Consider the following 16,180-nt stretch of genomic DNA (forward strand, 5'->3'; position numbering starts at 1 on the left):
CGTGGAATGTGGGTTGTATAGGCTAGTACCCCTTAGTCTAGGACACCGTCACCAAGCCACCCTTAGTTCTTTGAAGATTAATACACCAGTTGGTGAACGTCATCCCCATTCTCCTTAAACAGGTTTCTCAAGTGACCACAAATAGCACACCAGTCCGATAATCGTTCGTACTTGACTTTGTAAATCTGACGCACAAGATCGCGAACCATGGAGACAACATTTTTAGTGGTTTCTGAAATTTTTTCATCCAAACGTGATAGAAGTTACCAGTAAAATCATAAGATTATGATTCAATGTACATGACTTCTCCAACCTTGGTCGCAAGGGGTGTGACTAGGTGAGTGTATCCATCCGGAACACCATGTATCTAAATCCATAAATCAAGCGTATCCAAACTAATCACCAAGGGCTTCATCACACGATCATATGGAGTAATGATGACTGTGTTTCCTCGGAAGTTCCAAGGTCCATCTTGCATCACCCTCTCCTAGTTGTCGAGGCAAAAAACTGAAGGGTATGCAGATTATCTTTGAAGGGCCTAAATTTCACATCTCGAGCCAGATTCCACGCTAACCTCATATTCTTGAAGAACCAAGCTTGGGAGTAGGGTTTCTCCATGTGCGCCCCTGTGATTGCCATCCACCTAGTGGTAGCCGGCGATGCCTTCTTTTCATTAAAGACCATGTCGTCCAAATCTTCCTCACTAAGACCCAGCTCCTTCATCAGCGACCCCACCTCGCTAACTGCCTCTGATCCGGATTCCGTTGAGGACTTCAAACCTGACGGTGCGCTCTTCTCCACCTGGAAGTCCTAACCTGATGAAACTAGATCGGGTATTTGTTGTGAGAAACCCTAGCACGCGTGTAGCCCTTGAAAACACCCCTTACCAGGACCGGGCGGCGATCGCAAGGATCAACCCGTATCATCCCAAATCGAGGGGGAAGGAACAACGGCAGGGAACAAGGAAACTCTACGGCGGCGTGGTCACCACCGACAGAACTATAACCCTAGCAGGAGGGAAACTTTTGAGGCATGACGGAGAACGAATTAAAATGCCTCCCTGCATGGGCTTACAATGGCAGGCCCATATACACAAGAAATATACAGAGGAAAGCACTGCAAACGGGCCGTAGTCTTTTCCGCATCCGGCATCCCCACCTGTTCTCCACTGGCACGCGCATCTCCCCGCAGACTCTGCCGGACTCTGAAACCCCACGCAGACACAGCTCCGCTCCGCCCTCACCCGGCCACCTCCTCCCACCCACCGCCGCCGGCGGAGCCATGGAGGTCGGCGGCGAGGAGTTCGCGGTCGGCGTGGTGATCTCCGCGAAGACCACCCTCGGGGAGGAGTTCGAGGGCCAGATCGTCTCCTTCGACCGCCCGAGCAACCTCCTCGTCATCCATATCCTTCCCAAATCCCCCTTTGCTTCCGGCCTCCGTCTCCATGCCGTTTACTCCTGCCTCCTGCTCTATTTCCGTGTGCTGCGTGGTTGCTTTGTTTCCATGACGGCGTAGATCACAGGAGGGCGTGGGCAGGGCGGAGAGGGGCGAGCGGCGGAACGTGAGGGTGCTCAAGGCCAACTACATCCAGGAGTTCTCCGTCGTCGGAAAGTACGACGACCCGCTCGACCCGGCTGGCTGTGTGCTCGACCTCGCCGCCATCCACGCCAGGGAGGAGGCCGCCCTCAGGTGCGTCATACTGCATCCCAAACCCTTCTGGTACTACTTTCTAGTCATTGCTAGTTAGGCATGTGATGCTTATTTTTTTACCTTGTTTGAATTTGAGATGCGGTCAAGATTCAATCAATGAGCTCGGAAAACATGAACACCACAACATTGTTTTGGATTCTAGTTACTGTAAATGTGAATTCATGTTTTGAGGACACAACAATGTTCATTTGACCAATGTTCTCTTTGTTCTAAAATTGAACCTGACCCTTCTAGTTGGTACAGGTGATACTGAAATAGGGTCTGGACAAGAAAGTGATAGCAAGTAAAGGTGATACTGATATAGCTGACTTGAGCTATAGCTTGATTAAGCAAACTAGCTATTTAGAACTTGCCACACATTTGGTTATATTGCGTTTGAAGGCGCCTTCTTTGGTTCTAATGCAAATAAGCCTAGATCTTTTGAGGTTGGTCACTTCTATGAGAGAAGGCGGAGCACATCTCTTATCTACTATTAAAGGGGAGTTTGTGCGTCGTTCGTTTCCCAGGGCCCCACCGATTGAAGGATCCTCCCACAATTCTCTATTTTTTTTAACCGTCCGCAATCCCACCCAGTTTCGTAAGTGTTGATTCAGTCACATCCTCTTCCTTTCCTAGGATGCACTCATGTATCTCCTCAGCAGATCCACTGCCATAAAAAAGAAATCATCAATAAAAAATTGTCTCCAGCAGCACCAGCCGATTCACTACCATACATGGCAAATCAATCTATCTATCTTCTACATCTATTTACACTACCTAAAAAAGACATAACACTCCCATTTCACTCAACCTTCGTCTGCCTCCATTCCATGCTTAGCACGCCAAGAAAACCAGAGGAAAGCCGACCCGCTACGATCCACACACGCACATTCATCCTCCCCTCTATTCCACTGGGTTTATTTCTTCAATGTTAATCAAGTCTTTAGGTTTTAGAGAAATAGAGAGGGGTTGGTGGAGGAGGAATTATTTGACGGTAAATCGAATCAACAATACTGCCTAATGTTAGGTATGACTAATGTTAAACCACTAGAATGTGTGTACCCCGTTGCAACGCACGGGCAATTAGCTAGTATGAGAGAGAAGTTGTTAAACATTTCTTTGTTGCGTACCATTCTTGCATAGGAGGGCTAGCCAATTCAGCTCTCCTTGCTCTAAACTGCTCCTAAAAGCTAGGATTCTTCGATTGTTCCAGTCCAGTCACAAAACATGGCCAGGATAGGCTAGAAAACTTATTATCCAAAGCCCTGTCCATCGAAAGTTCACTATCCTGGTCTAAAAGCATGCTTGCGAAAAGGCATAACAGTTTCCAAATAGAAGATACATAAACAGGGGAGACACCTAAAATTAATCACTCCATAACTAGATTGGGTACTATGGTCATTTCCAAATTAGTCTTCATCTGCAGAAAATAAGTGGAAGAAGCAATCTGGACAACTTCAACGGGGCTGTTCATAACCCTTGTACACACACATCTCACTAGATTGATTTTTAGACATACTTCACTAACACGGCATCACATACAAATGCCAAAATTTAGCAACCAGGTTCGATTTTACGAATCGGTGGTCCTTTCAGAATTTATTTGTGTTTTCTTTTCGTGCCACCCATTGGTGACCAAAATAAGCAGCTTTACTAGCCCAATAACATCTTTTAAGAAAGGGGAAGTATGACTAGTAGCATAAGCAGTCATTTGAGGTTCTGGTATTGCATTGACAATTACCTTCCAATTTTCATTGCATTCGGACCTGCAACTCTTGATCCAGGAGGCTAATAAGCAGATATTGCGGTCTCTCAAATTTTGGGGGCTTACCCCACCCCCCCTGAGTTCTCACAAATAGATCTCACTTGCGTAGGTTGTACAAGTGGCGGGCCTCATAATTGTCCTACAAACAGTGCAATATTTGGCTGTTAATAGCATAGCGCACCTAGGTTGATGATGCATCATATCGTTTAGATGGATGTGGAGATGATATTCCAGCAATACAGTAAGGACTGAGATTGAATGTGTAACCAAGGAAAATTGGAAGAATTCAGAGCAGTGCACTATGATTGTCCTACAAACAGTGCACTATTCGGCTGTTAATAGCATAGCCCACCTAGGCAACTTGATGATGAATCATATCGTTTCGATGGATCTGAAGATGATATTCCAGCGATATAGTAAGGACTGAGATTGAATGTGCAACTAAGGAAAATTGGAAGAATTTAGAACTGGTACTGATACTGTGGTTTTGGATTAGAATAGGGGCATCAGTTTGGTATTTTGTTGGAAATTCAGTTGTTTCCTTTCTGGCTCTCCAATCATCGAATGATCAGACCTGTATTGGCCTTGTTTGTAGCTAAGCAGAAGTTCCTTTTTCGCGACGCAGAAGTGGATTGATAAATCTGGCAGATGTATAACTGACATTGTATGCTACGTGTCATTTTAGAACTCGTGACTGAATTGATCATGGTTAAAATTTGGATCTGGGTTCGGGTCAATTTGGTTCCAGAGTTTGTCTTCTGATTAAGGATAGTAGCCTCAAGTACATGCATGCAATACTGCTAGGCTGCATATACGGTATTGTTTGGATGGTGCCAATTTTTGCCGTGCCAAATATTAGGCAGCCTATGACTATTTGGCACTGGCTTGATTTGTTTTTTAAAAATCTGTCTGCCAATGGAAACCCACCTATCTCTCACATATTCCTACCAAATGGTTGGCAATAAGGGTGCAAGAATCCTTGGCCAAATTGTCTTGCCAAATTTTGGTATGGCGAGATTGGGTGCCAACCAAACACACCCATAGAATGCACCAGCACCCTTAAGGTTTACTACACTAGGCCATAAGTAGTAGTTATAGAAGTCGTGATAATTTCTGAAATTAATTTTTGTCATGGAGATGATACCACACTACAGCAGATCCAAATTCGATTCACAACTTTAGCCACTAGTTATTTGGGTTCTTTGGCTGTTAACTTGCTAGATGACATTTGATTTCAGACTCAGTGTTGAGTTACTAGCATTTGGATTGTCTTCGCGAGTTGATGAAAGTCTACCATTTAGGGGGTGCATATATATTACAGTATTTGGGTAATCTGGTGTTTAGTTATATAATAGTAATAGCTCAACAGGTGAACTTAGATGGAGAAGTGTGCAGAAAATAAAAAGCATCATAAACACTTCCATTTTAACACTATGCATTTGTTTCCCTGCATTGAACTCAAAATGAAAATGACAAGTGTGGTTTGTTTTGGCGAGAGTCAATCCCAACATATTGCCATATTGCAAATTCTGACAACAACTGATTTAATGCACCTATAGGTATGACTTTTGAGGTTGAGCGCTTCCTGGAAGATGTTATAAACCATAGTGGTTGACTAATGATGTGTATGATCACAATCATGCCTCTTTATGTCACTGGTTTTGTGCTAAAGAGCTAGCAAATTGGTTTTCTATGATTTTGCTTATTACTTTTGCCATTTGGGCTTTATCCCTCGCGATTCTTGTTTTTGGTGTTTATTGGTTCTATCATTTATGGTGAATTGGTGATAGGTTTTATCATGCTTAATGTTACTATCTAGAAGCTGCAAATTAGCTTCCATGTTGTTGGCTTCCGCATGCGACATTTTGGTTCTCACACTGCATGCAATGATGCACAGGCAAGCTGAGATTGAAGCTGAGAGAATTGGTGTTGGTGTCACCCCAGAAGCTCAAAGATTATTTGATGCATTGTCGAAGACGTAAGTTTGACCTTTCATTATGTCTTTCTTGGATATTCATGCTTTTGACCATTTTCCTATGAATCGGCCTTTATTTTTGTACTCCGTAGTTACCAAATATTAATCGAGGAAAGAAACTAGGAACCTTTAGGTATATATGCTGGTCAAATCTTTATTAGTTTCTTTCACATTTTGTTAGTATTAGGCCCCGTTGGTGATGCGGGATCCTGACCCCCTCTCCTTATGGATAATAGACTCTTCTTTTCATTCCCCACCGAAATTACTTAACAAGTACATTCTCATGTCAACTTTCTTGATTGTGAAGTTTGTATCTGCAAAAAAGGGAAGTAAATGTGCAAGCCTTTTTTTGTATGATATCGAATCTTCTGGCTGTGGCCTGTTCAAAAGCTGGAAGAACATTATTATGCAAGAAGTTGCTGGCATGTGTGTCAACTTGTTTTTGAGGTTAATTTTATGCTACTTCCTGGTGTGCTAGCTCTTAACACAGAGCTATGCTTGGTATTGAGGGTTCTTTTGGGTGGTTATTGTCAAGCTGGTGTCTCAGTATGTTCTTTGATTTTCCGTCTGTTTCTCTGTGTAAGACTTGTGTTGCTGATTTGGTTGAGGCTTTTCTGACGAAGCCAAGAAAGTTTTTTTGTGTGTGTGTCATATAAAGGTGCAAAAAGGGGATATTTTGCATTTGCCTGGAAATGAGATATGACTAGAACCAGCATCAACCTTGTCCCTGAGAAATAATTGTGGTAAGAGATGCCGTGTAGGTATTAGGTAAGCGCCATAGAATGCTGAAACATTCTGTACTTTAGTGAAAGTTGCAGCACTTTGCACTTTTTCCTGTAGCAACCTTTCAATCAGCTTTACTCTGAACAAATTGATTTCACTTTATGCGGTTTTGCTACAATTTGTCCACACTAAATTATGTATGGTTTACTATGATTTTGGGGGCATTTCTAAATCATTATCAAGCTCTGTTGGAGATGCTGTGTGTATTCATCAGTTTCTCTACCAGTCAGGGATCCTCATGTGTTGCACCATTATCGCAAATGTTTGGTGTTTATGAAAAATTTATGGAGGCTTTGACTTTTTTCTCTAGTTCCTCATGTCACTAAATAACGGAGTCTATTTCCCCACCAGGCTTCCAGTTCATTGGGACAAGACCGACATTGTTGTAATGAAGGAGGTTCGTGTATGCAGTCCCTACCTGCCTGAAAATGTCAGCGGCGGAACATCAGCTGCTAATGAACGGGTTAAGAAAGTGGTAATGCGTTTTTACTTGTAGATCAATGTTTACACTTTTCAACATCTGAACCAGGAAAATGACTAATTGTTGTTTTCTTTTGGTGTGTGTTTATTTTGTGCAGCTGGACTTTGAGAGGAAAAGACAACATGTGCGTGTACCTGGCCAATTCTAAACTTGTTCGACTTGACAATTTTCCACCTCAACTCCTGCTGTGATCTGTTTCTAAATCCGACCTTATTCGTCCATTTTCATCAGTTGAATTTTCTAAAAATCTGTTTCAGCATGCCGTTCTCACAAACTACCACACTAGCAAGCTTATTGATACTCTGCTATTAGATGCCGTATGTGGTGGTGAATAATTGCAGCACGCCGTGCTGATAATTCTGTGGCTGATAGTGAAAGGTTGTGTGGCTGAAGCAAACTAAGGAAAGAAAATAGATTGGTGGCACTGAAAGAATAGGAAGTTGTATTAACAACTAAGAAAAGATGCGGAGCAAAGCCAAAACTGAAAATTAGTCTCTCAGACTTTGTATTACTCTTCCTGGTGGAATAATATTTCCAGCTTGTGATGTTGTATTCTTTTGCTTCCCTTGCAATCCATGGTATTGGACGTGTAAGGCGGAATCGTGTTAGCTTTATTGGTGAGATGATATCGCGGTGTGGTTCCGTTCATGTTTTGCGATTGTACTCCAGTTCATGGCTGGGACTCTATTGATGCGTTGTGGGCTGTTTATATGGTGCAGGATTATGCTATTTTCTTCAACAAAATGTGAAGGATAGATTTCCCGAGAAGGGACATTGGGTTGGGTTTGCGTTGCATCAATCTACTCCCTCCGTCTAATGTAAAAAAACATCCTATGTTATGGGACGGAGGGAGTATTTTGCAACTTGTATCTTGCGGTGATGACTCTATCAACCTAGTATAAGATTCCATTGATTCCATTGGCTCCTCCGGCCAGCTTGGTTCCATTCCCCGGAGGGCGAAAGATATCCGGCCTTCCTTTTCCCACCTATCTTAATAGTTGGCCCTCATCGGGTCGGCCGCCCTCCTGCTGTTCGCTCTTTTTTAATTTTGGGTCGGCAGTGCGTTCAACAGGCTGACCCATTTCATGACCGCGTGCGTTTTAGATTATGCCGTCGCTCTGGTTTTGGCGCACCAGCACGTGGGAAAGGTTCGCGCGCGGGGGGAAAGCGGCCTAGCGCGCGAGAAAGGTTCGCTCGCGTGCCGCGGTCGGTGCTTATTATAAAAAAGGCGCTCCCTCCATACTCTGTCCGCCGCCCACTCTCGTCGCCTCTGCTCGCCACCCACTCTCGCCGCCTCTGCTCGCCGCCCACTCTTGCCGCCTCTGCTCGCCGCCCACTATCGCCGCCTCTACGCCACCATGTCGACCCGCCGCCTGGGCGCTTCTGATTTTTGCGGAGTCCGCGAGCGCCGCTCCGGCGCATTCTCCTTCGAGATCTAGTTTCGCGAGAAACGTCTCGTCCTCGGCACCTTCGACACCGCAGAGGAGGCGGCCCGCGCGCACGACGCGGCGGCGTATCGCCTCCTGAGGCTTCGTCGGGATGAATTTTCCCAACGTGTCGAGCCAGCGGGAGCAGGATCTGGCGCCTCTCCCGCGGCTTTTCATCGACGAGGACCGTCGTGTCCACCGGAGGCGGCAGCGTCGCCTCGCCATCGTAGAGAAGGACGTGGAAGCGTTGGTGGTGTGGCGCGGAGGCTTCCCGCAGGATATCGTCGACGAGCGCCAGTTCTACAAGCAATTGAGATCGGAGAGGGATGTGAGGAGGAGGGAGCGAGCCGCCTATCGGGAGGACAAGCGTTCGCGGAAGCAGGCAGCTCAATTGAAACTGAAGTTACGAGAAACGGCGGGTTGGGACTTTGAAGACGAGGCGTATGCTGACGCCTATATTCAGACATCGGGGGAGGACATTACCGAGTCGGAGTCAGAAATCGACGAGTAGTGGTCTTTTCTTTTTATCTGTGTACGCTAGAATTATCTATGTATCCATTTTTATCTGAAAAAATGGCCGGTGGCGTCGGCGACATAGCAGGCGGGCGAGGGTGTGAATCCAATTTGCCACCGACCAGCGAGCCCGGTGAGGAAAGAAGGCGAGCGCGCGTGCGTCCGTCTTGTGTCTGCGCTGACGCAAATCAGGCTAAAAAATAGGTCAGAAATGGGTCGGCAGGCGGATGAAAGCGGACGCGCATCTGTTTGGGTCGGCGCGGACAAAAAAGCCGACCCAAACGGACGGCTGCGGACAAAATGGATCGCCCCATTGAAGTTGCTCTCAGAGAGTAGAGTCGTGTATTTAGGTGACACCATAGTACCGGGCGCACGGTAGCTGCTAAGATTGTCGAAACATCTGATTATAAACAGATTGTGAGATGATTTGTCGTACTATAAAAGTTCGTATGAAAACACATCACTTGCCATACCATAAAAGTTCAAATCAGAACATGTTACTGATATTCGTTAAAGTGATATATTTTGTAATACTAAAAAACTCAAGACGCTATGTCGAAGAGCAATAAAAGCGGTGGTCTTGAAAAAGGAGCGATAAAAGGAAAAAAAATAACTGCACACAATACTTTCACACTATCCATGTTATATTGTCCGCCTCTCTTCATCAGACTTTTGAACGAATCGGTTGTAGCATGAATTCAATGCCCTGCATGTAAATAAAATGCAAACCTAAAATGTTAAGGCATGATAAACACATACTGTGTCTGTGTTTTTTTTACTTAAAATGTTAAGGCATATTGCGTTGTTTGTACATGGCTCGTCCAAATGTTGGCAGAGTTAAGCTGAATACAGACGCTTCGGCCTTAGGAGATGAAGCACGAGCAGGTATGATACTCAGAGACCATGATGAGTCCGTTATTTTTAGCTCTTGCCGATGCATACAATCATGCGATGATATTTTGGAAGTTGAACTCGTAGCATTGAAAGAAGGAATTTCGTTGGCGTTGCAATGGAGTAATTTACCCGTAGATGTGGAATCAAATTGTTTGAAGGCTGTCATGATGATCAAAGGAGGAAGTGGGAACAAGTCTAAGTATGTTTTTATCGCTAGATAGATTATTAGTAGCATGTGAGAGAGGAATTCTTGCATTTCTCATACTCGTCGGAACTATAATAATGTCAATCATGCCTTGACTAATTTTGGTATGATGCAACGTCGAACTATGGTTTGACTAGGCTCTATCCCAGTTGAGGTCATGCAACTTGTAGGACGAGACTGTAACCCTTGATTTTGAGTAATGCATTATTTCGAAGAAAAAAAATGTTCTTCAAGAAATTTAATTAAGGCCTCATTTGGCTCATAGGATAGGAATAGAAAAATCATAGGAAGTGAGATGACATGCATCCCAATTCCTATAAAGAAAAAAATGTCATTTAATGAATGATAGGAGTTTTTTCATTGAGTTTAGACTAATGTTTGTTTTTCTTTATAATATGAAGGATTGATTCATATCCTATATAGGAATAGGAATTCATTCCTACAAAACAAAGGGCTTCAAAGAATTTTTTTCCTACAAAGTTCATATCCTTTATGATTCCTACAATATTCCTATGAACCAAAGTAGGCCTAAGATCTTGGTAGCGCTACCAAGTTTACGGTAGCACCATTTTGGCCTGATCGAATTTGGGGCCTCATTTGGTTTGTAGGAATTCTATAGGATAGGATTTTCAAAGAATTTTTTTCTTTGGAGCCTTTTGGTTTGTAGGAATCAATTTTTATACCTATGTCGGATAGTAATCAATTCTTCACATTTCAAAAAAAACATTAACCTAGTCTAAAAAATTATATCCTATGTTCAAATGACATCCTTTTTTCTATAAAAACTGATATGAATGTCATCTCAATCGTGTAATTTTTCTATTCCTACAATATTACTATCCTATGAATCAAAGAAGTCCTCAAACGTCTCTCCTTGGAGGCGATTTGCTTGTCGTCCTGTTCCTTGTTGAGACTTGTTAGGGCATCTCTAATGGCAACCCACAAATTTCCTGGGAGGAGCCGCATACATTTCAAACTCTTTTGCAACAAATCGGATGAAATTCATGCAAACACGGTCGGATTTCATACAACATGACGGATTTTATACAAACACGACGGATTTTCATTACATTTCAAACATCTAGAACAAAAAAAGGACCCGACCCTAAACCTATTCTACAGCGGCAGTGCCCGGTGTCCAAGCCCTTACCGTTCTCCATCCACCGTCTTCATGAGGACCGGCAATAAGACCGATAAAGTGAAGGTGCGGTCTTCGGCAAGGAAGAGTAGAACACGCGAGATGGATCGGCCCACATGGGATACTAGGCCCTGCCGCCTCCCGTGGCCTACTCATCCTCGGAGGAGTCTGTGACATGTTCGTCACCAGTCGACATGAGGTCCATAATGGAAATGGTGGCACCCGCGCTGTCGTCGTCCCATTGGGCCGCCTGATGGTTCGTTGGCTGGTTCGTTGGCGACGCGTAGAAGGCGCAGCTGGCTTTGTTCTTCTTCGTGATCGCCTGCAACTGCGCCTCCGTGCCGGCCGCTTCTTGGCGAGCGGCGGCTTGAGCGCGGACAGCATCATAGATGGTACGCTGCTCTGCGATGAAGTTGGGGTTCGCCGCAGCCATGGCCACCATGGCTTCCTTGCTCGCCTGCTCGCCGTAGATCTAGCCCTCCGCCAGCCGGTGCCACTCCAGGAGGAACATGTTGTACCGTTGTTTCTCCTACACCTGCTGGAGTGCCGACAAAGGCGTCGGCGTAGGCTGCACCTCCGCCATGGCGGCGTTGTAGCGCACCTGCCCTTGCTCCAACGACGGCGTAGGCTGCACCTGCCCTTGCTATCGTTGGAGCCTGTCTCCATCATGGTCTCATCCTCGTCGTTGGAGACCTCGGGCGAGCCGACCGACAAGCCGGCCTTGATCTGCCTGGCACGGCGGCGGCCACGGTGTGCTTCCTCTTCGTGGAAAGGCTCGCCCACAGAGCTTGCCGCCTGCAGTCATGGAGGATGCGGTGCAAGAGAGGAGGATGGGGATGGGCTTGTGTTGTGGTGTGGAGTTAGCCGGGTGTAGCGGCCTTTATATAGGGGATTTCGGTGAGGTGAGGCATCCAGATGCGTCAATGCGTAGCGCCGGAGTGAGTTTCTCGGGCGGAGAGCCTGGTTAATAGCGGCATACGGACAGACAACGACATTGAACGGGCGTCGTAGATATCCGTCCCGTCCCGTTCAGTCATGCGTCTCCGACATTGAACATGCACGGACACCGGAGACGTGCCACGAACGACCTCCTCGGCCGACGTGCCGCTTCAATGATGGAGGTAGTGAGAGGTCGCGTCCGCCCTGAGCCGTCTTCAATGTTGAGTGACGCGCTCTACAATGGCATGAATGCGGGTAGCTGGCGCCGTGAGAGAACGCGTACAGGCGAGGGAGGAGGGTTTTGGTGGGCCATGACGTTCAGAAGAGGGTGCGGGACCATTCAGACTCTCGCAAAGTCCCACACGTTTGTCTCTAATTTGCGAAAGAAATTACATCCTCACTGTTACACGGACCGATATAAGCCCGCCTTAGATGACTTTTATGATCCGGACGGTCACGGAAGATTTAAGGTTCGGTGTTTGCCAGATGCCCTAAGTAAAAGAGAGGGAGGAATGGGTTTCAGAGACATGGAGGCTTTTAATCAATCTCTCTTAGCAAAGCAAGCTTGGCGATTATTACAGCAACCGACCTCGCTTTGTGCTCGCATTCTGAAGGCGAGATACTACCAGGACGGTTCCATTCTAAATGCAACTTGCCCGAAAGGTGCTTCCTTCACTTTCCGGAGCATTTTGTATGGACGGGATCTGCTACTAGAAGGGTTGATCTGGAGAGTGGGGGATGGTTCCAGCATACGCATACACCATGACAATTGGATACCTTGCACCGGTTATCTTCGGCCACTGGGCCAGATGTACGTGCCGGGGGTGACGCGGGTGTGCCACTTGATGAACGAGACTGGTGATGCATGGACCGGGCCCAACTAGACATGATGTTTTCCCATGATGATGTACATGATATTTTGAAGATCACAATGGGTGGCGCCGGGGCGGAGGATTTTCTTGCGTGGAACTTCACCAACAATGGACAGTTCACGGTCAGATCGGCGTATCACTTATGTATGGCGAAGAAGAAAGCACGGGCGGGACGGCCGGGACCTTCGTCTTCGGTGGCAGAGCACCGAGGCTGGACGACTCTATGGGGTGCCAGCGCGCCGGGTAAGGCGATAATCCATGCATGGAGGTTGATTAAGAATGGCTTGGCTGTCGGTACGGAACTGCTACGTAGACACATTGAGGAAGGAGTATTCTGTCCGGCATGTGGACGTGAAGAATCAATACTGCACCGCTTCTGGTATTGCCATCATTCAGTTTTGTTTTGGAAAGAGTTAGGCTCAATATTGGGAACAAGGGTGGCCACCCCACCCAGCTCGACGAGTTCCCAGGGCCAACTAGCGGCATGGTTGCTTCAGTGGGTGTCGGAGGCGGATGATGATGCTAAAGCCATTATGATACAGGGGCTATATACGCTGTGGCTGGCAAGGAATGACACTCGAGAAGGGAAGAAGATTGATGATCCGGTGACAGTTGCAGGAAGGGTAGCTGGGTATCTAGCGGAGTGGAAGAGTGTTCATGCTGAACGAGCACCTAAAGTACGACATGCCTCTGTGGAGAAGTGGAAACCACCGGAATTTGGATGGGTGAAAGCTAATGTGGATGGCGCCATGGCGAGGTCAGAGCAAGCGGGAGGTGGGGGAGTTATCCTTCGAGATGAAAATGGTGCGTTCAGAGGGGCTGCTAGCTTCTTCTTTCCTGTATGCTCAAAACCGGAGATAGCCGAGCTATTGGCGTGTAAACGAGCGTTTCAGTGGGCAGTTCAGAGGAACATACAAAGGCTACACTTGAAAACGGACTCGCAGGTGGTGGCGGGAATGCTGGTGAGTGAGGAGAAGAACTTGTCACACGCTGGACAAGTGGTAGAACAAATTAAAGTTCTGATCAAGTCAAGAGAACAATTCAAGCTCACCTGGGTTCGGAGAACGGCAAATGGAGCTGCACATGCGTTGGCTAAACTGGGTGTGAGTTCTAGTGATTCGGTTTTTTGGGACTTGGTCCCTCTAGATTGTATTCTTAGCATTGTTTCAGACGAAAATCCTAATTTAGTTTAATAAAGTTGGGTTGGAACTTTTTTAAAAAAAAGTGTCTTCCAAAAATTTGAGGTCCAATTAACTATAGCAAACACAGAGCAATGCGTTTTCGTGAAAAGATGAAAAACCAGCATACATCTATCTGCATAAAAACAAGCAAATAATTATTGCACCCGCCCTGTCGAGCAACATGTACCCGAAGGGAATCCGTGCACGGCTCCTCCAGCCGAGTGCACTAGCACCAGCACCGAACAAGCACAGTCTTTCGGCCGAGATCCGCCGTCAATTAATCAATCAAACGGCTCTGGTTCGATTCCCCCAACGCAAGAGGGGAATCCGCATCCAGCCCAGCCGTGCCTTTACTCCCGACACCTTTGCTGCGTGCACAGCCCTAAAATCGGCTTTGCGCGAGCACGGGGCGGCAGTACCCCCCGCAATAACGTTTGACCGCCTTGCGCGTTTATCACGCTCCGTAATCAATTCCGTAATAAACAAAACTGACATGAACGCAGAGGGTTTTGGCGTGACATCCTTCACTGCGCAGCATTTACTCCTTCAGGTTGCGAGCAGTCGGTCGGGTATCCCTCGCTTGTCCCATTTTGCTTCCTTCCCCTTAGTAGTAGTACGGCTGGTCATAGTGGCGAGTAACTTAGACTAGTAACATACATATGTTACTAGTCTATGTTACTACCTTCATAGTGGGTAGTGTTATAGGTGTGGTAACATAGTTGCCTTCATTTATTACTTTGTAGACTCATTATGCATTGGAAATCGCTATGTGATGGTAACATATTATGTTACTCTATTTGCCTCTATCCTCATTAACTACTTGCCACATCATCATTTTTGCTTATGTGGCATCTATGTTACTATCTATGTTACTCCCACTATGACCAGCCTACTACTACTGCGCTGCGCTGCCTACTCATCATCATCAAGGAGCTCCTCCCTCCTACACATGCCAAGCTGCCGCCAGCCCTTCATTGATCGCTTCAAGTGAATCATTGCACGGCCGAGATCTCCACGCACACTTTCCCCTAATATAATCAATCAATGCCCACTCTGTGGTACGTACTGCTGCTCCTGCTAAACCCCAGCAGCGCCTCTCTTTTTGCCGGGGAAAACCTGAGTAATTAAACTACTCGGGGTTAACGACCACAGGGGGTGGTCAAGTATCCATCATCACATGCACTTTGCTCACGGTAAGTAGAGTATAGTGGAGCTGCAGTCGGATGATGGCCAGCGGGCGGCGGCAGCAGCAGCGGCATGTGCTCCCTGTAGATTAGATTAGATTTGCACGACGGTGTTTCAGGAATAAACAAGAGGGCCGGGAATAATGCAGTACATGCCGTGCCGTGGGGCTGCCCGCGGGTTGGATCGCTGTGCGTCCGTGACTAATCCAATCATCGTCTAGAGAGAGAGAGCGCGAGGGAAAAAGCGAACGAAAATGCTGCTGCGGCAGTAAAACGGGGATGGGGAAGGGCGAGTGGGCAGGAGGAGCGCAATGATAGGGGGTGCGTACGGCGGCGCGGCTTTGCGTACAGCCAGTCAAAAGCATCATCCCTGTACTGTACTAGTACGTCCGTCCCTGCCTGCTGCTCTCTCTCTTTTCACATCTCCTCGGTCGGAGCAGGGCACGGGAAAGTGAGAAGGGGGGGAGCCCATCCATCCGGCTCGTACGAGTCGAGTAGGAGTAGGAGCACCTCCCTCCCTCCTCCTGTAGGGTGGTGGTACGGTACCGCTAGTCGTCTCCTGCTAGCCTCGCCCGAAACAGGCACAATAATTCAGCCGGTCGACACGGCTTTCACCCTCCGTTTTCCCTCTTAGCTCCCCTAGGTAAACCACTGTGGCGGTGGGACTAGCAGGGCGGGGCAGGCACGGCGGAGGGAGAAGCCCCTTTCTCCACGCGCAATCCATGATGGAATCACGTTTCCGGGCACGTCGCCGGCCGCAAAGCCCGGGCGAGGAAACGGAACCCAAATCTATCCATCTACTCCCAACGGAGTAGTATCTATCTATACACCGTAAACTCCAAAAATACACCCGGTTTCACCGCCAGCTCCCAACGGAGAAACCAACCACGCAGAAGCATCGCCTCCGCTCCGTGCCGCGCCGAGTAGGAGGAAGAGAGAGAGAAGAGGAGTATACAGTGGGATACTGGGAGGAGCTACAGGGGAGATTCGCGGTGGGGCGCAAGGGGCCGCACGCGCAGGACAAGGCGGGGCGTAAATGCGGTTTTGGACCGCTGCGTCGGCGTGCGCGGTGCCGTGAACCGCTCCCCCCGCGAACCAAAGGCAGAGCAGAGGGGGTGACGACGCGGGGCAGAA

At 47.2% G+C, this 16,180-nt stretch overlaps 1 protein-coding gene across 1 annotated transcript; it reads left to right on the forward strand.

Annotated features, from left to right (window-relative positions):
* Positions 1 to 1,137: 1,137 nt before the first annotated feature.
* LOC119317881 (protein LSM12 homolog A-like) lies at positions 1,138 to 7,286 on the forward strand. Its single transcript, XM_037592383.1, has 5 exons — positions 1,138 to 1,402; positions 1,521 to 1,689; positions 5,352 to 5,432; positions 6,564 to 6,687; positions 6,791 to 7,286. The coding sequence occupies exons 1-5, from the start codon at positions 1,282 to 1,284 to the stop codon at positions 6,839 to 6,841; spliced, it is 546 nt and encodes a 181-aa protein (XP_037448280.1). The 5' UTR covers positions 1,138 to 1,281; the 3' UTR covers positions 6,842 to 7,286.
* The last annotated feature ends 8,894 nt before the right edge of the window (positions 7,287 to 16,180 follow it).

This window comes from Triticum dicoccoides, chromosome 6A (genome assembly GCF_002162155.2).
Source record: "Triticum dicoccoides isolate Atlit2015 ecotype Zavitan chromosome 6A, WEW_v2.0, whole genome shotgun sequence".
NCBI lineage: Eukaryota > Viridiplantae > Streptophyta > Magnoliopsida > Poales > Poaceae > Triticum > Triticum dicoccoides.